The sequence below is a fragment of the Dendrobates tinctorius genome, unplaced genomic scaffold, assembly GCF_039654945.1.
Source record: "Dendrobates tinctorius isolate UK_male_01 unplaced genomic scaffold, ASM3965494v1 ptg000070l, whole genome shotgun sequence".
Classification (NCBI taxonomy): Eukaryota; Metazoa; Chordata; class Amphibia; order Anura; family Dendrobatidae; genus Dendrobates; species Dendrobates tinctorius.
The window spans coordinates 96921202-96943819 of NW_027361738.1; the positions used below are offsets into that span (position 1 = coordinate 96921202).

A 22618-nucleotide genomic window follows, 5' to 3' on the forward strand; every position below is an offset into this window, starting at 1 on the left:
TGGAATAGATCCCTCTGTGTGTAATGACTATAGAATAGAGGACAGTCACTTTTTGTACTGAAGAACTGAAATAACTTTTTGATGATATTCTAATTTTGTGAGAAGCAGCTGTACATGCTATAAACCCACTGTTATGCAATCTCGGCTTTCTGCATCCTGTCCTGATGTGTTGCCTTTATATTGTTTTATTACGCTATTGTTATTATACAGGACCACAGCACAGCACCTTGTGCTTCCCTCTATTTCAACTATCAGGCTGGTGACCTGATTGCAATTTCCTTGTTTTTTTTTTTGCTTCGGTTTAGGTTTTATTTAATATACCGTATATACTCAAGTATAAGCCGAGATTTTCAGCCCATTTTTTTGGGCTGACAGTTCCCCTCTTGGCTTATACACGAGTCATATACGCCAGGGGGTCAGCGGGGGAGCAGGGGTGTGAGATCATACTGACCTCCCCCGGCGCGGTCTCTGCAGCCCCCCCCCCACTTCTCCCACAGTCTCCCTTCCTTCCTTCAGCGGTCACGTGGTGCCACTCATTAGTCATGAATATGCACATATTTATGACTTTAACGAGCTGCACTACGTGACCACTGTTGGAAGGAAGTGAGACCGTGGGAGAAGGGGGGGGGGGCTGCAGAGACGCGCCGGGGGGGTAAGTATATGCAATATTCACCTGTCCCCACTCCAGCGCTGTTCGCCGCGTCCTCTGTCAGTGTTCAGACAGCAGAGGTCGCGGTGACATAGTTAGTGTATGCTGCGCCCTCAGCTGCCTGAACAGTCACTGACAGAGGGACCCAGCGGGCAGACAGCGGCGAGCAGCAATGGACCCGGGACAGGCGAATATCTCAGGTGCTGGGTCCTGAGCCAGCGGTGACACCGGCACCTGGCCCCCAGCTACAGGTATGTCATTTTTTTTTTACTTGCAGCAGCATATGGAGCATCTTATGGGGCCATAACCTTTAAGGAGCATCATATGGGGCATATTATTCTATGGAGCATCTTATTGGGCCATTATTAACCTTTGTGCAGCATTATATGGGGTGTATTTTGTATGGAGCATTACATAGGGCTTATTTTGTGTGGAGCATCTTATGGGGCCATCATGAACTGAATGGAGCATTATATGAGGCTCCTGATTCAATATGGATATTCAAAAACATTTAACCTACTGATGTCTCAATTAATTTTACTTTTATTGGCATCTATATTTATCTTTGAAAATTACCAGTAGCTGCTGCATTTTCCACCCTAGGCTTATACGCGAGTCAATAAGTTTTCCTATTTTCTTGTTTCAAAATTAGGGGGGGTCGGCTTATACACGAGTATATACAGGTATATAGAATTTGTACAGCACGTGTCCTGAATATATATTGCATATACCATTTGGGTTATCATAACACATCGCTATATTCTGCTCATTATGTTTTACATTTACAATGTATATGTTAACTTACCGTATCGTGCGGATTATAAAATACTTTGGATTATAAGATGCACCCCAAATTTTGAGGAGAAAAATAGGAATTTTTTTTTTTAATAAAATGGTGGTGCTTCTTAAAATCCATGCATCTTATTGCTTACAGGGGGTAGTGGCTGCAGTGAAGCGGTGTCCCAGGGTTGCTGCTGGACGAAGCAGGAGTGATGTGATGCTGCAGGCCGCGATGAGGGGGTGTTCAATGTGCAGCTGTGGTGTGGTTGCTGTGGTGGGTGTCCGGCGGTGCTGCCCGTTGCTGCTGCTGCACTGAGATCTCATCTCCTGTGATCTTGATACCTGTCTCCATCTGTGCATCCCGGATTCCACCGCACATGAAACCATGGAACTGCGGGGGGATCTGGCCTTTCACAAAATGTCGCCAGAGCCACCCGCAGCACTGGACCCACCCGCAGCAGCATCGGACAGCAGCGCCGGACACCCCTGTAGCACCGCCGAGCACCAGCAGCACCACCAGACACCCCCTCATCCCAGCCTGCAGAAATGGTATCGGTAAGGTAAATACGCATTATAAGAAGCACCCCCATTTCCCCCAAAAAAAATTCTGGGGAAAAAAAGTGAGTCTTATAATCCAAAAAACACGGTATATTATCCTCTACTTTTTGCAGCGACTTAGTGAAAAAGACCCTGGTGGGGTCGAAACGTCTAACTTTGTCTCTCAACCCAGATCCATATTTTTGTCTTTATCTGTTCCCACAAATAAACTTTTTGCACCACTGAAAGTCCAAACCCACCATTCCTGCCTCGGGAAGAGGACCAGAGTAGATGTATAACCGCAACAAGAATCGCCAACTACACGAGCTTTGTTAGCTTTGACGGATTGAATACCAGGCCACGGACACTCGAGCGGATTTAATTGAGGAACCACGGGGCGTTGAGGAGTCCATGTGTGGACGGAATGGATACGAGTAGTGTTGAGCATTCCGATACCGCAAGTATCGGGTATCGGCCGATACTTGCTGTATCGGAATTCCGATACCGACTTCCGATATTTTTTCAATATCGGAATTCGGCATCGGAATCGGAAGTTCAGTTGATTGACGGCCTGACGTCATCATGATGCGCGGTGTGTGCGCATCATGATGCGCCGTCATTTCGGGCCTTCCGGGGGTCTCTGCCGGCCTGCCGGGGGGCTGTGCCGGCCTGCCGGGGGGCTGTGTGGACTGCCCGGGGTCTCTGCCGGCCTGCCGGGGGGCTGTGCCGGCCTGCCGGTGGTCTGTGCACCCTGTGGGGGTCTGTACCGGCCTGCCGGGGGGCTGTGCCGGCCTGCCGGGGGGCTGTGCCGGCCTGCCGGGGGGCTGTGCAAGCATCGTCCGATGGGACTACAAGTCCCATCGGGCGATGCCTGCTACCATGACAGTGATTGACACATTAGCCAATGATGGGACAGTAGTAGTCCCATCATCCGGCTAATGTGTTAAATGTTAAAAAAAAAAAAAAAAAAAAAAAAAAAAAATACTACATACATACTACATGCTACATATATACTACATACATACTACATACATGCTACATACATACTACATGCATGCTACATACATGCTACATGCTACATACATACTACATGCATACTACATGCATGCTACATACATGCTACATACATACTACATGCATGCTACTACATATATACTACATACATGCTACATACATACTGCATGCTACATACATACTACATACATACTACATACATACTACATGCATGCTGCATACATACTACATATATACTACATGCATGCTACATACATACTACATGCTACATACATACTACATGCTACATACATACTACATATATACTACATACATGCTACATACATACTGCATGCTACATACATACTACATACATGCTACATACATACTACATGCATGCTACATACATACTACATGCTACATACATACCACATACATACTACATACATACTACATACTACATATATACTACATGCATGCTACATACATACTACATGCTACATACATACCACATACATACTACATACATGCTACATATATACTACATGCATGCTACATACATACTACATATATACTACATACATGCTACATACATACTACATGCTACATACATACTACATACATACTACATACATACTACATGCATGCTACATACATACTACATACCACATATATACTACATACATACAATACATTCATACAATACATACATAGACATACAGTACATATAACATAGAGTAACATACTTACCAATACTTGTCACATTGTTCCCCGAAGCCATTGTCTTTCCGGAATAAATATTAACATAACAAACCACAAAAATACTCACCCACGATCCGAAGCAGTCCACGAGTGTGTCCCACGACGATCTTGGGTAGAGAACGGCAGCATCAGATGATGCTGCCGTTCTCTACGGGCTGCAGGAATCCAATGACGGAAGGTAGGTATCCTTCCGCACTGTATTCCTCCGCCACTTAAAAAAAAAAAAGTCCCTAGTCTCACTTTATGCCATTGCTGCGTGGGAATTTCCCACACAGCAATGGCATAAAGTGAGACTAGGGACTTTTTTTTTTTTTAAGTGGCGGAGGAATACAGTGCGGAAGGATACCTACCTTCCGTCATTGGATTCCTGCAGCCCGTAGAGAACGGCAGCATCATCTGATGCTGCCGTTCTCTACCCAAGATCGTCGTGGGACACACTCGTGGACTGCTTCGGATCGTGGGTGAGTATTTTTGTGGTTTGTTATGTTAATATTTATTCCGGAAAGACAATGGCTTCGGGGAACAATGTGACAAGTATTGGTAAGTATGTTACTCTATGTTATATGTACTGTATGTCTATGTATGTATTGTATGAATGTATTGTATGTATGTAGTATATATGTGGTATGTAGCATGCATGTAGCATGCATGTAGCATGCATGTAGCATGCATGTAGCATGCATGTAGCATGTAGTATGTATGTAGCATGCATGTAGTATATATGTAGTATGTATGTAGCATGCATGTAGTATATATGTGTTATGTATGTAGCATGCATGTAGCATGCATGTAGTATGTATGTAGTATATATGTGGTATGTATGTAGCATGCAGTATGTATGTAGCATGCATGTAGTATATATAGTATGTATGTTGCATGTAGTATGAATGTAGCATGTATGTAGTATGTAGTATGAATGTAGCATGTATGTAGTATGCATGTTGTATGTATGTAGCATGTAATTTTTTTTTTTTTTTTTTACATTTAACACATTAGCCGGATGATGGGACTACTACTGTCCCATCATTGGCTAATGTGTCAATCACTGTCATGGTAGCAGGCATCGCCCGATGGGACTTGTAGTCCCATCGGACGATGCCTGCACAGACCCCCGGAGCCTGCACAGCCCCCCGGCAGGCCGGCACAGCCCCCCGGCAGGCCGGCACAGCCCCCCGGCAGGCCGGCACAGCCCCCCGGAGCCTGCACAGCCCCCCGGCAGGCCGGCACAGCCCCCCGGAGCCTGCACAGACCACCGGCAGGCCGGCACAGACCACCGGAGCCTGCACAGACCCCCTGGCAGGCCGGCACAGCCCCCCGAAAGGCCCGTACAGACCCCAGAGAGGCTGTACAAGGGCAGGAAAGGGTTTTTCTTATTCCGATACCGGAAGTCCCATAGACTTGAATGGGACTTCCGGTATCGGAATCGGCGATACCGATACTTTTTTTAAAGATCGGCCGATACCATCCGATACGATACTTTGAAGTATCGGACGGTATCGCTCAACTCTAGATACGAGTCATTTCTCGTCAATTACGTGTGGAGTCTGTTCGCAAGGAAGACATGGAATATGCGCTGAGGATACTGGATGATACAAAGTTTTGTTCTCATGAAGGTGAGACCTCTTACATTCATGTCTGTGCTTAAAGACATGCTGATGGACTGTCCCCGATAAGTGGAGGATGATAGGTTTCCAATCACGTCTTGCTTTTTAAAATGAAGGAGCAATGTAACGACACAGCATTTTATCTTAATTATCCAGACATCTATTTTCAGTAGGCCAGGAGGCATAGACTGTTATCTATATGTTGACTTTTAAATTTGTGTTTTGCTTTGGTTGGTCAAGAAAACATAGACTATTGTTCATATGAGCCCGTAATATTGACTTTTAAGTTGACGTTTGTTGTAACATATTGTGCTGTTATCCTGGATGACAGAGACGCAGGGAAATTGAGCAATATATGTTTGTTAATATGTTGATTAGTCGTTGTCCAGGCAAGCTAGTTTGTTGACCTGCAAAACAGAAAAAAAATGAAATATGCAAATTGATTAAATAGTTAAACAATGCAAGTTTATCTCATCACACCTTCCTGTTGACCTCTGGATGATGGCCTGAAGGACAACAGCTGTAAACTATATAAAGGGGATATTCCTCTGTAATAAGTGATCCAGAGACTCTTTACAAAACCATAGTCAGGAACACTCTACAAGACCGCAGCCAGGATATCATGGCTCCATCACGAGCGACACAGGTTTGAGATTGGACAGGACACCAGCTTAGGGGACCACGGCCTTGTCTGAAAGATTACATATACGATACAATACACTTTATTGATCCCGAGGGAAATTATAGTATTACAGCAGTGTTACAAACATAATTCCAAACATTACAAACAGCATTACATAAAGTAATTCCTAGACACAGATCTTCCACATGACTAACCACATTATGTAACAAACAAATTTGTGTCAGTGCAGGTACTTAAATCTGTGATCATTGCTATTAGTGCACCAGCCATAGGTCATTGTCGTCTTTCACCCTTAGGAAATTGTTATATATCCCCATAGCAGTAGGTACAAACGATTTCCTGAATTTCTCCTTCTTGCACCTTAGTAGGATTAGCCGGCTGCTGAATGTGCTCTTCTGATTCCAGAACAGCCCGTATAGTGGGTGTGCATTATTGTTCATTATAGCCCTGAACTTCTTCTGAATCCTATCCTCCGCTACCTCCTCAAATGAGTCACTATGGAGGCCAACAGCTGCACTTGCCTTCTTGATAAGTTTGTTGAGCTTATCAGCATCAGCTACTCGCACACTGCTGCCCCAGCAAATGACAGGAAAAAGATGGCGCTTGTCACAACGGACTGGTAGAACATTTCCAGCATTTTACTGCACACATTGAACGACCTGAGCTTCCGCAGAAAGAACAGTCTGCTCAATCCCTCATTGTAAACCTTCTGAGCTTGTCGTTAGCTCCTCTCTGTGCATGCCACAAGTGGGAGTAGTTTGCCATGGAAGTCGCAGCTAGTCAGAAGAAGGGTGAGACTGTAATTTTGCACCATCTTGGGTGATTTGCTGGGACTGTTCTTAGCATTATGCTCACGGTAAAAGGAGAGCCGACGTTCGGTGGGATGTGCCCTGGTCCATGCAGTCTTGAGCCAGTGGACTAGAACACCTGTTGACCCCCGTATCTCCACAGTACGGTGTATGTTGTAGGTGGACGGGATGAACAGTGGGGTGTATGTGGTGGGTGGACAGGAGGATCAGTGGGGTGTATGTTAGGGGGGACGGGATGATCAGTGGGGTGTATGTGGTGAGTGGACAGGAGGATCAGTGGGGTGTATGTTAGGGGGGACGGGATGATCAGTGGGGTGTATGTGGTGGGTGGACAGGAGGATTAGTGGGGTGTATGTTAGGGGGGATGGGATGATCAGTGGGGTGTATGTTGGGGGTTGCAGGATGATCAGTGGGGTGTATGTTAGGGGGGGACAGAATGATCAGTGGGGTGTATGTTAGGGGGGACGGGATGATCAGTGGGGTGTATGTTAGGGGGGACGGGATGATCAGTGGGGTGTATGTTAGGGGGGACGGGATGATCAGTGGGGTGTATGTTAGGGGGGACGGGATGATCAGTGGGGTGTATGTTAGGGGGGACAGGGTGATCAGTGGGGTGTATGTTAGGGGGGACGGGATGATCAGTGGGGTGTATGTTAGGGGGGACGGGATGATTAGTGGGGTGTATGTTAGGGGGGACAGGGTGATCAGTGTGGTGTATGTTAGTTGGAGGGATGGGATGATCAGTGGGGTGTATGTTGGGGGGGCAGGATGATCAGTGGGATGTATGTTAGTGGGAGGGATGGGATGATCAGTGGGGGGGATGGGATGAACAGTGGGGTGTATGTTGGGGGGCAGGATGATCAGTGGGGTGTATGTTGGGGGGGCAGGATGATCAGTGGGGTGTATGTTGGGGGGGCAGGATGATCAGTGGGGTGTATGTTGGGGGGATGGGATGATCAGTGGGGGGGATGGGATGAACGGTGGGGTGTATGTTGGGGGGGCAGGATGATCAGTGGGGTGTATGTTGGGGGGATGGGATGATCAGTGGGGTGTATGTTGGGGGGATGGGATGATCAGTGGGGTGTATGTTAGTGGGGGGGACGGGATGATCAGTGGGGTGTATATTGGGGGGATGGGATGAACAGTGGGGTGTATGTTGGGGGGGACAGGATGATCTGTGCTGTGGGTATACACTGCAGATAAGTGTGTTACCTTGTTGCATTTGCAGGATCTCCAGTGTTGCTGGTGCGGATACAATGTATCTATGTGAAGCCCCGCCCCCCGCACTCTCTAGCCCCGCCCACTGGCTGTGCTTCCTTTGTATCAGCAGCAGGGAGATCTCACTGCTCCCGGATGATCGGCTCCTGGCTGTACGGGCATCAAGTGCTCGGGCCCCCGGGGCAGCGGAGGAAGGGCCACACCGCGACACGGCTGCATCATCCTGCCAGACTTCCCTCCCTGAGATTTCCTGCATCCAGCACCTCCCTGCTGTGTCCCTGGGTGAGTCCCTTCACTGCAGGCAAACCCCTCCCCAATCTATTAACCCTTCCATGAGAGAAGGACCAGTGTACACAATGTGTGTCCATAGAAATATGTGGAATGTATATAGCATGAGGCCTCTGTGAGATATGAGAATCACATGGAGATCTAACATTGTATGGGAGAGAGGAAAGTATCAAACAAGCTGAATGTCTAATTGCATCAGAATAGTATTTATTATATTCCTTGGAATATTATATCTATTTACTATTATCTATTTTTTATCTATTATATATCTACGTATCTATCTATCGTATCTCTGGGATACTAATTTGTTGGTTTTTCTTATCTGTCTTCTTTTACAGTAAGAATTGACTATTATCTATCGATCTTTCTATTATCTATGTATCTATCGTATCTGGGATACTTATTTGTGGATTCTTCTTATCTGTCTTCCTTTACAGTAAGGGTACCGTTACACCTAGCGACTCACCAGCGATCCCGACTAGTGATATGATGTGGTCAGGATCGCTGGTGAATCGCTGGGTGGTCGCTAGTGAGCTGCCACACAGGCAGATCTCACCAGCGACATCGCTGGGGTCAGGGGTCGCTACTTACCTGTCAGACGCGGCGATCCTGACGTCCTCCCGCCCGGCTCCACGCGTCGCTCGTCGTCACAGCAGGAAGCAACCGACGAGGAACGGTCCAGGACGATCTCGCGCGATCAGCGATAACCAGCGGGGGAGCCGGTCGGAGGTAAGTATCAGACACAGAGATATCGCTAGTAATATCTCTGCAACGTCACAAAATCGGTGACTTTACAGCGCTATTGCTAGCGATATCGCAGTGTGTAATGGGGGCTTAAGACTTGAGGATATCAGGATGTGGCCCCGTGTCTTTGTGGCCCCTGAAGGTTGCACCGGTGATAAGATCCTCGCAGCCTCCGTGTCTCTACATTATATCTATATTCTGGTTTTTCAGGTGGTTCGCCATCATGCAGATGTTATCTCAGACACACTCGTATCTCAGCAGGATCAGAGCAGCGCAGGGCTTCATCAGCATCGACCCCAACTTGTTACGTGAGTGTACGGAGCGCTTCACCAATTCCTGTATATACAGGAGCTTCTCCCAAAATGAGAATATCATCAAAAAGTGAATTTATTTCAGTTCTTTAATACAAAAAGTGACTCTCCTATATTCTAGAGTCATTACACACAGAGTGATCTATTCCACGGGTTTATTTCTGTTAATGATGATTACGGCTTACAGCCAATGAGAACCCAAAAGTCATTATCTCAGGAAATTAGAATACTTTATAACACCAGCTTGAAAAATGATTGTAAAATCTGAAATGTTGTCCTCCTGAAATGTATGATCAGTAAATGCTCTCAATACTTGGTCGGGGCTCCTTTGGCATCAATGCGGCGTGGAGAGTAGAGGAGAGTCACTGTTTGTATTGAAGAACTGAAATAAATTCACTTTTTGATGATATTCTAATTTTGTGAGAAGCTCCTGTACATGGCAGTAGTGTGAGCAGATGTAGCAGAGCTTATAAATATACACAGAATACTATCAAGGTGATGTTTGTCTTGCTGAGCAGAGTTTATGACCAGTGGTGTTTCATTACTGGAAATCATTCTGTAATCTTTCTAGTGCTGTATGCAAATGACTCCAGAAGTGTCAGCTGGGCGGTCCTTGATCTGTGGAGTGTCATCTTAGCTTTTCTTGATCTGTGAAGTGTCCTCTGGGAGGTCCTTCATCTGTGAAATATCCTCTGGGAGGTCCTTCATCTGTGAAGTGTCCTCTGGGAGGTCCTTCATCTGTGAAGTGTCCTCTGGGAGGTCCTTCATCTGTGAAGTGTCCTCTGGGAGGTCCTTCATCTGTGAAGTGTCCTCTGGGAGGTCCTTCATCTGTGAAGTGTCCTCTGGGAGGTCCTTCATCTGTGAAGTGTCCTCTGGGAGGTCCTTCATCTGTGAAGTGTCCTCTGGGAGGTCCTTCATCTGTGAAGTGTCCTCTGGGAGGTCCTTCATCTGTGAAGTGTCCTCTGGGAGGTCCTTCATCTGTGAAGTGTCCTCTGGGAGGTCCTTTTTCTGTGAAGTGTCCTCTGGGTGGTCCTTTAGCTGTGAAGCATCTGCAGCTTGGTCCTTCATCTGTGAAGTGTCCTCTGGGAGGTCCTTCATCTGTGAAGTGTCCTCTGGGAGGTCCTTCATCTGTGAAGTGTCCTCTGGGAGGTCCTTCATCTGTGAAATATCCTCTGGGAGGTCCTTCATCTGTGAAGTGTCCTCTGGGAGGTCCTTCATCTGTGAAGTGTCCTCTGGGAGGTCCTTCATCTGTGAAGTGTCCTCTGGGAGGTCCTTCATCTGTGAAGTGTCCTCTGGGAGGTCCTTCATCTGTGAAGTGTCCTCTGGGAGGTCCTTCATCTGTGAAGTGTCCTCTGGGAGGTCCTTTTTCTGTGAAGTGTCCTCTGGGTGGTCCTTTAGCTGTGAAGCATCTGCAGCTTGGTCCTTCATCTGTGAAGTGTGCTTTGTTACCTGCAATAACCCCTCGCTAAACCATCTTATGTGGTCAGAAAATCTCCTGCAGAAGACATCATATCACACAGAAGACAGCAGATGTGAGCAGAGGGAGGGGGTGCTGACATTATCACAGGACTCTTAATAGATGAAGGACCGCCCACTGGACACGTCACAATTTCCTTGCATACAGGTTCATTTCTATGCTATGTCCTGACGCTATTTTTCACTCAAGTCCAATTCTGTAATGACAGCAGTTTAGGAGGAAACATGGTGACACTTTCCCCTTAAATGACATAGTCAGCTCTGCTTCATCTGCTTCTGTGTTTATGAAAGGTCACAATTCACTGTTCACATATTGTAGGAATCCCCGAGGTCGTATTGGAGAGAATTGAGATCAAGATAGAGGACGACCCCCCGATTAAAACAGTAGGTGAGTGACTGACCTGTAATATGGGGGGAGACATGGTGACCCAGGGGCAGAGACATCATTGGGGGTACAAGATGGAAGGGGGTCACTATCATCACCTCTAAAGCAGGTGGAACTGGGCATAGTGATGACATACTGGACGGCAAAGAGGTCTGACCTGTAATAGAGAGGGGCTGGTCTGTAATAGAGAGGGGCTGGTCTGTAATAGAGAGGGAATGGTCTGTAATAGAGAGGGGCTGGTCTGTAATAGAGAGGGGCTGGTCTGTAATAGAGAGGGGCTGGTCTGTAATAGAGAGGCGCTGGTCTGTAATAGAGAGGCGCTGGTCTGTAATAGAGAGGGGCTGGTCTGTAATAGAGAGGCGCTGGTCTGTAATAGAGAGGGGCTGGTCTGTAATAGAGAGGGACTGGTCTGTAATAGAGAGGGACTGGTCTGTAATAGAGAGGGACTGGTCTGTAATAGAGAGGGACTGGTCTGTAATAGAGAGGGACTGGTCTGTAATAGAGAGGGGCTGACCTGTAATAGAGAGGGACTGACCTGTAATAGAGAGGGACTGACCTGTAATAGAGAGGGGCTGACCTGTAATAGAGAGGGGCTGACCTGTAATAGAGAGGGGCTGACCTGTAATAGAGAGGGGCTGGTCTGTAATAGAGAGGGGCTGGTCTGTAATAGAGAGGGGCTGATCTAATAGGGACTGATCTGTAATAGAGAGGGGCTGGTCTGTAATAGAGAGGGACTGATCTGTAATAGAGAGGGACTGGTAATAATAATAATAATAATAAATTTTATTTTTATAGCGCCGACATATTCCGCAGCACTTTACATTTCAGAGGGGATTTGTACAGACAATAGACATTACAGCATAACAATAATCACATACAGTAGATTATAACAAATAACAAGAGGAGTGAGGGCCCTGCTCGCAAGCTTACAGTCTATGTGGAAATAGGGAGACACGAAAGGTGGGTGGTAACAGTTGCCCTGATTGTATGGACCAGCCATAATGTTAAGTGTGTAACAGTACAGACACAGAGGGCTAATGGATGCATAAAGCATGTGGGAACATGATGCGGGGAACCTGGTTATGGTAAAACTTTTGGCTGTGCCACACAGGGATAGATTAGGTTAATGTGTTGAGGCGATAGGCCAGTCTGAATAAATGCTTTTTCAGGACACGCTTAAAATTGTGGGGATTGGGGGCTAATCGTATTGACCTGGGAAGTACATTCCAAAGAATTGGCGCGGCACGTGTAAAGTCTTGGAGACGGGAGTGGGAGGTTCTGACTATTGAGGATGCTAACCTCAGGTCATCAGCAGAACGGAGGGCGTGGGTAGGGTGGTATACTGAAATAAGGGAGGAGATGTAGGGTGGTGCTGAGCCATGGAGGGCTTTGTGGGTGAGGGTAATAAGTTTATACTGGATTCTGGAGTGGATGGGTAGCCAGTGTAATGACTGGCACAAGGTAGAGGCATCAGTGTAACGATTGGTGAGGAATATGATCCTGGCTGCAGCACTCAGGACAGATTGGAGAGGGGAGAGTTTGGTAAGAGGGAGACCGATTAGAAGAGAGTTACAATAGTCGAGACGAGAATGAATAAGAGAAACAGTAAGAGTTTTTGCAGAGTCAAAAGTAAGAAAAGGTCGAATTCTAGAAATGTTTTTGAGGTGCAGATGACAAGAGCGAGCCAGTGATCGAATGTGGGGGGCAAAGGAAAGCTCGGAGTCAAGTATGACCCCAAGACAGCGGGCATGTTGCTGGGGAGTAATAGTGGAACCACACACAGAAATGGCAATGTCGGGTGTAGGTACATTAGTAGAGGGAGGAAACACCAGGAGTTCAGTCTTTGACAGGTTCAGTTTCAGATATAGTGAGGACATGATGTTGGACACAGCGTTTAGACAATCGCCGGTGTTTTCTAGAAAGGCTGGCGTCAGGAGAAGAAGCGTATAATTGGGTGTCATCAGCATAGAGATGGTACTGGAAACCAAATCTACTGATTGTTTGACCAATAGGGGCAGTGTACAAGGAGAAGAGGAGGGGGCCTAGAACCGATCCTTGAGGAACCCCAACAGTAAGGGGAAGGTGAGAGGAGGAGGAACCGGCAAAAGAAACAGTAAAGGAGCGGTCGGAGAGATAGGAGGAGAACCAGGAGAGAACGGTGTCCTTGAGGCCAATGGAATGGAGCATAGTGAGGAGGAGCTGATGATCCACAGTGTCGAATGCTGCAGAGAGATCCAAGAGAATTAGCATGGAGTAATGACCATTTGATTTAGCTGTTAGCAGATCATTAGAGACTTTAGTGAGGACAGTTTCAGTGGAGTGTAAAGAGCGGAAACCGGATTGGAGAGGGTCGAGAACAGAGTTTTCTGAGAGATAGCGGATAAGACGGGAGTGGACCAGGCGTTCCAGGAGTTTAGAGATGAAGGGAAGATTAGAGACAGGTCTATAGTTAGCGGCACAGTTTTGGTCGAGGGATGGTTTTTTAAGTAGTGGATGTATGATGGCATGCTTAAATGAGGAAGGAAAAATACCAGAAGAGAGAGAGAGGTTAAATATTTTAGTTAGGTGAGGGGTGACAGCAGGGGAAAGGGACTGGAGGAGATGTGACGGAAATGGGTCACTGGTGCAAGTAGTTGGGCGAGAAGATGCAAGGAGCCTGCTTACTTCTTCTTCTGTGACTGGTTCAAAATCAGAGAGTGAGTTAGATGCAGTGGGGGAGGGAGGACAGTGCATGGTATGAGGGGATTTGGAGATAATTTCCAGTCGGATCTGGTCAATTTTTTCTTTGAAGTAATTGGCCAGATCGTCAGCTCGGAGCTCCGTGGTTGGGGCCTGTACTCTTGGATTGAGTAGAGAATGAAAAGTGTCAAAGAGACGTTTCGGGTTATTGGACAGTGAGGTGATGAGGGTGTTGAAATAGGTTTGTTTGGAGAGGTGAAGGGCAGTGTTGTATGTTCTAAGCATAAACTTAAAATGGATGAAATCTTCGTGTAGATTGGATTTTCTCCACAGACGTTCGGCGCACCTGGAGCACCGCTGCAGGAAACGTGTTTGCACCGTGTGCCAGGGTTGTCGCCGTCTGTGTTGTGGTGTTCTATTTATAGGGGGTGCAAATTCATCCAGGGCACTTTGAAGTGTTTCATTGTAATGCTTCAATGCAGAATCCGGACATGAGAGGGAGGAGATAGGGGCCAATGAAGACTGCAAGTTCTTCATAAGTTTCTGGGTGTTAATGGCCTGTATGTTTCTATAAGTCTGAACAGTGGGGGTGACCTGAGCAGCCTGGCAGTTCTTTATAGAGAATGAAAGAAGATTGTGGTCAGAGAGCGGGAGAGGGGAGTTTGCAAAATCATCCACTTCACAAAGCCGAGAGAAGACCAAGTCGAGGGAGTTTCCGTCTTCATGCGTTGGAGAATTAGTGAGCTGCGAAAGGCCAAATGAGGAGGTTAGAGATAAAAGGTGAGTAGCAGATGGGGAGAGGGGAAGAGCAATGGGGATGTTGAAATCTCCCATGATGAGGGTAGGGATGTCACAGGAGAGAAAATGTGGAAGCCAAGTGGCAAAATGATCCAGGAACTGATGGGAGGGCCCGGGAGGACGATACACCACCGCCACTCGCATGGAGAAGGGGGTGTAGAGTCTGACGGCATGGACCTCAAAAGAAGGGAAGACAAGTGAGGGTACTTGAGGGATAACCTGAAAGGTACATTTTGATGATAGGAGCAGACCAACGCCTCCACCAGCTCTATTGTCTGATCTTGGGGTATGAGAGAAGTGTAGCCCCCCGTATGAAAGAGCAGCAGCAGCGGTAGTGTCTGACTGCTGGATCCAGGTTTCAGTAAGAGCCAGGAGGTTAAGAGAATTAGAAAGGAAGAAGTCATGAATGAAGGAGAGTTTGTTACACACTGAGCGAGAATTCCAAAGTGCACAATTAAGAGAGACAGATGGCATGCAGGGAATATTAATAAGATTAGAGGGGTTTCTGAGTGTAGCAGTGGGGGGGTTTGACTTTCTATAACATGGGGGACCAGGGTTGGGAGCAATGTCTCCTGCGACTAGGAGAAGGAGGATAGAAAGAGTGAGCAGATGGATAAGTGATTTGTGAGAGCGTCTCTGGTGTTGAATGGTGGGACTGCCTGGATCTGTGCAATTTAACAATGTGAAAAGAGCGTGAGTGCTATACATAGGAGAGGAAAGAAGCGAGGGGCCAATATGGATGGAGTGTGGAGAGTTAATGCCAGGGCGGTGGATGTGTGTGAATGCAGCAGCCAGGATATAAATTACACAAATGCATATGGTATATATTTGTTGTACTCCAAATGTACAGGGAGTAGATGTATATAAATGTCTTACCTGTCTCACTGCCATGTTATAACTGCCATAACTGCCAGAAGTACTTTGATACATGTACTTCGATTACATGTGCATAAATGCCACCCCTGCATAAATGCTCCCCCTAGCTATGTCTGAATATATAGGAGTTTAAGGCTGTTTTTTTTTTTTATTTTTTTTTTTGGCTCTCTCTTCTCGTTAATCAATCACACTAAATTGAGACACCAGGACCCAATAAAATGTTGTGGTCAAATAAACACATGTCCAGCACTACATGGATCATAAAGCACTTTGAAAAGTTTCTTGACCTCACAACATAAGGGGACAAGCAGAGTAAATTGAAAAAAAACTATATACCAGATCTAAGTTGCAGAGTTGAAAACACAGAGATAGCATTCAGGATTAACTGCTTGCTGACATTGAATGGAGACACAGGAGTGGATTCAGAGCAGAGATTGGAAAAGCTGGTTACCTGTATGAAGAGAATAGAGATGCGTGTCACATTCATCCATGTTATAACTGCCAGAAGTACTTTGATACATGTACTTCGATTACATGTGCATAAATGCCACGCCTGCATAGTCTGTATGACTGGTCTGTAATAGAGAGGGGCTGACCTGTAATAGAGAGGGGCTGACCTGTAATAGAGAGGGGCTGACCTGTAATAGAGAGGGGCTGACCTGTAATAGAGAGGGACTGATCTGTAATAGAGAGGGGCTGGTCTGTAATAGAGAGGGGCTCATCTGTAATAGAGAGGGACTGATCTGTAATAGAGAGGGGCTGGTCTGTAATAGAGAGGGACTGATCCGTAATAGAGAGGGACTGATCCGTAATAGAGAGGGACTGGTCTGTAATAGTGAGGGACTGGTCTGTAATAGAGAGGGGCTGATCTGTAATAGAGAGGGGCTGATCTGTAATAGAGAGGGGCTGATCTGTAATAGAGAGGGACTGGTCTGTAATAGAGAGGAGCTGATCCGTAATAGAGAGGGGCTGATCAGTAATAGAGAGGGGCTGACCTGTAATAGAGAGGGGCTGACCTGTAATAGAGAGGGACTGATCTGTAATAGAGAGGGGCTGACCTGTAATAGAGAGGGACTGATCTGTAATAGAGAGGGACTGATCTGTAATAGAGAGGGGCTGATCCGTAATAGAGAGGGACTGATCAGTAATAGAGAGGGACTGATCAGTAATAGAGAGAGACTGATCTGTAATAGAGAGGGGCTGATCAGTAATAGAGAGGGATTGATCAGTAATAGAGAGGGATTGATCAGTAATAGAGAGGGACTGACCTGTAATAGAGAGGGGCTGACCTGTAATAGAGAGGGGCTGATCTGTAATAGAGAGGGGCTGATCTGTAATAGAGAGGGGCTGACCTGTAATAGAGAGGGGCTGACCTGTAATAGAGAGGGACTGATCTGTAATAGAGTGGGGCTGACCTGTAATAGAGTGGGGCTGACCTGTAATAGAGTGGGGCTGATCCGTAATAGAGAGGGACTGATCTGTAATAGAGAGGGACTGACCTGTAATAGAGAGGGGCTGATCCGTAATAGAGAGGGATTGATCAGTAATAGAGAGGGACTGACCTGTAATAGAGAGGGACTGACCTGTAATAGAGAGGGACTGATCTGTAATAGAGAGGGGCTGACCTGTAATAGAGAGGGACTGACCTGTAATAGAGTGGGGCTGACCTGTAATAGAGAGGGGCTGATCCGTAATAGAGAGGGATTGATCAGTAATAGAGAGGGACTGATCTGTAATAGAGAGGGGCTGATCTGTAATAGAGAGGGGCTGACCTGTAATAGAGTGGGGCTGACCTGTAATAGAGTGGGACTGATCTGTAATAGAGTGGGGCTGACCTGTAATAGAGAGGGACTGATCTGTAATACAGAGGGACTGACCTGTAATAGAGAGGGGCTGATCCGTAATAGAGAGGGATTGATCTGTAATAGAGAGGGACTGATCAGTAATAGAGAGGGGCTGATCTGTAATAGAGAGGGGCTGATCTGTAATAGAGAGGGGCTGATCTGTAATAGAGAGGGGCTGATCTGTAATAGAGAGGGGCTGACCTGTAATGAAGAGGGACTGATCTTTAATATAGAGGGACTGGTCTGTAATATAAAGGGACTGATCTGTAATAGAGAGGGACTGATCTGTAATAGAGAGGGACTGATCTGTAATAGAGAGGGACTGATCTGTAATAGAGAGGGACTGATCTGTAATAGAGAGGGACTGATCTGTAATAGAGAGGGAGTGACCCGTTCTATACTTTCTACTTCCAGCAGGAAAGGAGGCGCCAATTCTAGGGGAACTTCAGGTTAAATCTGAGAAGCAGTGGAAGACAGAGAAGCGTGATCCCCCGGAGGAGAGTGTCGCTGCTCCCTGCTGCAGCCCGGGTGAGTGTCTACTTATGATTATGTGGATAGGAAATGTATGGCCGTCGCCCCGACCGCCCACAATGGCTGTTGCTCCAGTGTCAGTAATTATGTGAAGTTTTCGGTACTCAAAAATCAGGAAATAGATGCTTTTATGTATAAGAAAATTTAAACAATAGTAGCATTTCGGCCCTGTAACATGGGCGCGTCTCACACTTGGATTGCAGAGAAAAGCGTGAGTTCCGTTGGGTAACAGCGCTGTGTATGGCGACAGTCGCGCAGTGCTGTGCCCCATTATCGGGGCGTTACCAGTCACTTACATTCTCACTGTCGGGTATAAGGTTTTAAGGTTTCTTACAATACGTCCAATCTTCTTAACAGGTACGAGCCTCTTGTGCAAGTGGAGATCTTGACATTTTTCCTAAAAAAGGCAAAGGAAGCAAAATAGTGGACAGCTCTGGGGCCCAGGTAGATCTGGGGCCTTTTGCTGCCTCTTGGGTCCCGGTTGTTATGACAGGTCCTCATGCAGCGCTCCTGACCCCTAATCCCTAAAAACTGATTTATTTGGTAAATATAATAACCATTTTGTGTTTTTCTTCTCTCTTCCATTCTTCCTGTACGATTCCTGTGGGCATTTGCCGTGTATTCAGCTGGCACAGACGGTGGCACCGGATACCAGGGGGCAGAAGACAGTACAGAATACAATCGGGAGACGGCACCTGCGAAGCCCGGAGGTAACGGGCAGCCGGGGAAAGCGACCTCCAGATCTGGGTGTAATGGGCTCTCCAGGCAGATTGGGAGGAACCCAGGACGGAGGAAGAGGGGCGGCTGGCGCCAGTATGTGTTTAGGGATCGGCAACAATTTGACCGAAAGATGAAGAAGATACACAATGCCGCCTATGTGGAAGAGGAGCGGCAGCGGGGACAGAGGTTCAGTGAAGAAGAGAACCGGGTGCTGGTCGAGAGCGTGCTGAGCCACTACAAGGAGCTCTGTGGGTACTCCGCCCTGAAAGGCAGCGCCTCCAGGAAGAAACGTCTCTGGCAGGAAGTGGTTAATAAGGTCAACAGTATTGGGGCCACTTACAGGACTATCGAGGTGTGTAAGAAGCGCTACGGGGACTGCAAGCGAGCTGTGAAAGTCAAGATGGCAGCTCTGGAACATCAGGCCATGGGAGGGATCGGCCCACCAGAGCAGATCAGGTTCAATCACTGGGAGGAAAAATTACGGCAGAAGATCGTCTCTGTAACCATGAATGCAGCACAACGTGTACTGGACACGTGTAAACCCTCCAGCCTGGAGGACCCCAGTGAGTGCAACGATGGGGGGGGGAACTAATGGTCACAGCATGGAATATAGGAAAATACGCTACGACACAGCATTATTCTACAAAACAAACCATTGTAGTGTGCTCTTCTTCCACCAAAAGTATCAGCAGCCCCACCCTCTTTCCCCAGTAGTCACGGCAGACTCTTCCTTTCCCCAATAGTCACAGCATACCCCTACTTCCCCCTGTAGTCACAGAATACCCATCCTTTCCCCAGTAGTCACAGCAAACTCTTCCTTTCCACAGTTGTCACAGAAGACTCTTCCTTCCCCCTGTAGTCACAGAAGACCCACCCTTTCCCCAGTAGTCACAGCAGAATCTTTCTTCCCCCAGAAGTCACAGCAGACTCTTCCTGTACCCAGTAGTCACAGCAGACTTTTCCTTCTCCAGCAGTCACTGCAGACCCCACCTTCTCCCCAGTAGTCAAAGGAGACTCATTATTCCAAAGGCGTCACAGCAGACCCCTTTTTCTCTCCAATAGTCATAGAAGACTCTTTCTTCCCCAGTATTCAAAGGAGACTCTTTCTCCCCACAGTAGTCTTAGCAGACTCATCCTTTCCCCAGTAGTCACAGCAGACTCTTTCTATCCCCAGTAGTCCCAACAGACTTTTCCTTTCCCCAGTAGTCATAGCAGACTTTCCTTCCCCCAGTAGTCACCGCAGTCCCCTCCTTCTCCCCAGTAGTCACAAAAGACTTTTCCTTCCCCCAGGAGTCACAGCAGGCCCCTCTTTCTCCCCTGTAGTCCAAGTAGGCTCTTCCCCAATAGTCACAGCAGACTCTTTTCCCAGTAGTCCCAGCTGACTCATCCTTTCTCCAGTAGTCACAGCAGACTCTTCCTGTCCTCAGTAGTCACAACAGACTTTTCCTTCCCCCAGTAGTCATAGCACACTTTTCTTCCCTCAGTAGTCACAGCAGGCCCTCCCTTTATTTTATCCAATAGTCATAGCTCTCCTTTCTTTTGACTAGTAGTCACAGCAGATTCTCCCTTCCTTTTCCAGTAGCCACAGCAGGCCCTCGCTTTCCTTTCCCCATGAACAAGCCATCATTTTTTCTCCAAATCAGACCCCCATTATTTCATCCTGTAATGACAACAGACCCTCCTTTTCCTTCCCCGGAAGTCTTTCCCCCAGTAGTCACAGCAAGCCTTCCGTTTTTTATTCCAGTAGATTCAGCCATTCATTTCTTTCCTTCCCCAGCTGCCACAACAGGCGTTTCATTTAGTACTCCCAGTAATTACCACAGTCCCCCCCTTTCTTTTCCCCTAGTAGTCACAGCTGACGTCTGCCCATTCCCTATTCTTCACAACATTCACCATTTCTTCAGTCTTCACCACATACTTAACCAGTAATCAGTGTTGGGTTCCTCTTGTACTTGTTCGTACCGTCCCTCCCTCTGTCTGCCAGCAGGACTTACTCCCCTTATTGCCCCACTCCCCCCAGTATACAGTGCAGTACCCCCTCTCCACTACTACCCCAGGTCCTATACTTCTAGCAGTCATAGGTGATCGCAGCATGCCTGACACTTCTCACATAAGTACCCCGGTAGTTATAGCAGTGCTCCTTTTCCCCATGATGCTCAGCAATGCCCCGATTCTTCATGTAGTCACATTACAGCCCCCCGTCCTGCAGTGATCACAGTGGGGGCTTCACCCTAAAAATAACAATATCATTTTTTTCAGATTCCATTGCTCCGTCAACACCTCAGCAGTGTTCATCCTGGGCCCCCATCATCGATACTTCAGGTGAGACCCTCATTATAACATCATATGTTTTGGACTGATTCCACAGGTAAAGCACTGTGCAAAAGTCTTAGGCAGGTGTGGAAAATGTATAGAAATGTTAATAATATATTTTTATCAATTAACAAAATGCAAAGTGAATGAAGGAAAGAGAAATGTAAATCCTATCATTATCTGGTGACCGCTCGTAGCTTCCGTAGTCCGCATGTGATGACCGTCCTTCGTCATTATGGAATGACCACCCTTTACCTCTGTCGACAACATTGATGACCGTTTGTCATCAGTTTTTGGTGACTGCCTATCGCCTCCATAGTCAATATCTGGTGACTGCCCGTCACTTCCATCGTCAGTATCTGGTCCACCCCTCGCCTCCATCATCAGTAACTGGTGACCGCCCGTCGCCTCCATCATCAGTATCTGGTCCACCCCTTCGCCTCCATCATCAGTATCTGGTGACTGCCTGTCTCCTCCATCATCAGTATCTGGTGACCGCCCGTCACCTCCATCATCAGTATCTGGTGACCGCCCGTCTCCTCCATCATCAGTATCTGGTGACTGCCCGTCTCCTCCATCATCAGTAACTGGTGACCGCCTGTCACCTCCATCATCAGTATCTGGTGACTGCCCGTCTCCTCCATCATCAGTGTCTCGTGACCACCCATCACTTCCATCATCAGTATCTGGTGACCGCCCGTCACCTCCATCATCAGTATCTGGTGACTGCCCGTCTCCTCCATCATCAGTATCTGGTGACCGCCCGTTGCCTCCATCATCAGTAACTGGTGACCGCCCGTCGCCTCCATCATCAGTATCTGGTGACCGCCCGTCGCCTCCATCATCAGTATCTGGTGACCGCCCGTCGCCTCCATCATCAGTATCTGGTGACCGCCCGTCGCCTCCATCATCAGTAACTGGTGACCGCCTGTCGCCTCCATCATCAGTATCTGGTGACCGCCCGTCGCCTCCATCATCAGTATCTGGTGACCGCCTGTCGCCTCCATCATCAGTATCTGGTGACCGCCTGTCGCCTCCATCATCAGTATCTGGTGACCGCCTGTCGCCTCCATCATCAGTATCTGGTGACCGCCTGTCGCCTCCATCATCAGTATCTGGTGACCGCCTGTCGCCTCCATCATCAGTATCTGGTGACCGCCTGTCGCCTCCATCATCAGTATCTGGTGACCGCCTGTCGCCTCCATCATCAGTATCTGGTGACCGCCTGTCGCCTCCATCATCAGTATCTGGTGACCGCCTGTCGCCTCCATCATCAGTATCTGGTGACCGCCTGTCGCCTCCATCATCAGTATCTGGTGACTGCCCGTCGCCTCCATCATCAGTATCTGGTGACTGCCCGTCGCTTCCATCATCAGTATCTGGTGACTGCCCGTCACCTCCGTCATTTCTTTTCACTTGTACACAGGATCTGAGCAGGAGATTGTCCCAAACATCTTGGAAACCCGACCCCAGATCTTCTGTGTATGAGGCTTATGCGGATCCTTCTGTCTCTTCATCTGATCCCTGACAGACGGGATGATGTGAGATCAGGGCTCCAGGGTCGGATCATCACCCCCAGGACTCCTCATTCTCGGTGATATTTGCTGGATGTTGGGGGTCGTTGTCCGGCTGCAAAATAAATTTGGGGCCGATCTGAC

The 22618-nt window shown here is 47.5% G+C and overlaps 1 protein-coding gene across 3 annotated transcripts in view; it reads left to right on the forward strand.

Moving 5' to 3' along the window:
- Positions 1 to 5808: 5808 nt before the first annotated feature.
- LOC141095841 (uncharacterized) overlaps positions 5809 to 22618 on the forward strand; it is a 32984-nt gene continuing 16174 nt past the window's right edge. Inside the window, exons 1-6 of one of the 3 annotated variants that reach the window (XM_073582194.1) lie at positions 5809 to 6759; positions 9238 to 9335; positions 11134 to 11202; positions 17811 to 17924; positions 18554 to 19210; positions 20907 to 20969. In XM_073582194.1, the coding sequence (XP_073438295.1) occupies positions 9251 to 9335; positions 11134 to 11202; positions 17811 to 17924; positions 18554 to 19210; positions 20907 to 20969 (988 nt within the window). In that variant the 5' untranslated portion in view covers positions 5809 to 6759; positions 9238 to 9250. Of the gene's footprint in view, positions 6760 to 8107; positions 8278 to 9237; positions 9336 to 11133; positions 11203 to 17810; positions 17925 to 18553; positions 19211 to 20906; positions 20970 to 22618 lie in introns of those variants that run through there. The other 2 variants (XM_073582196.1, XM_073582193.1) reach the window with 2 other exon arrangements.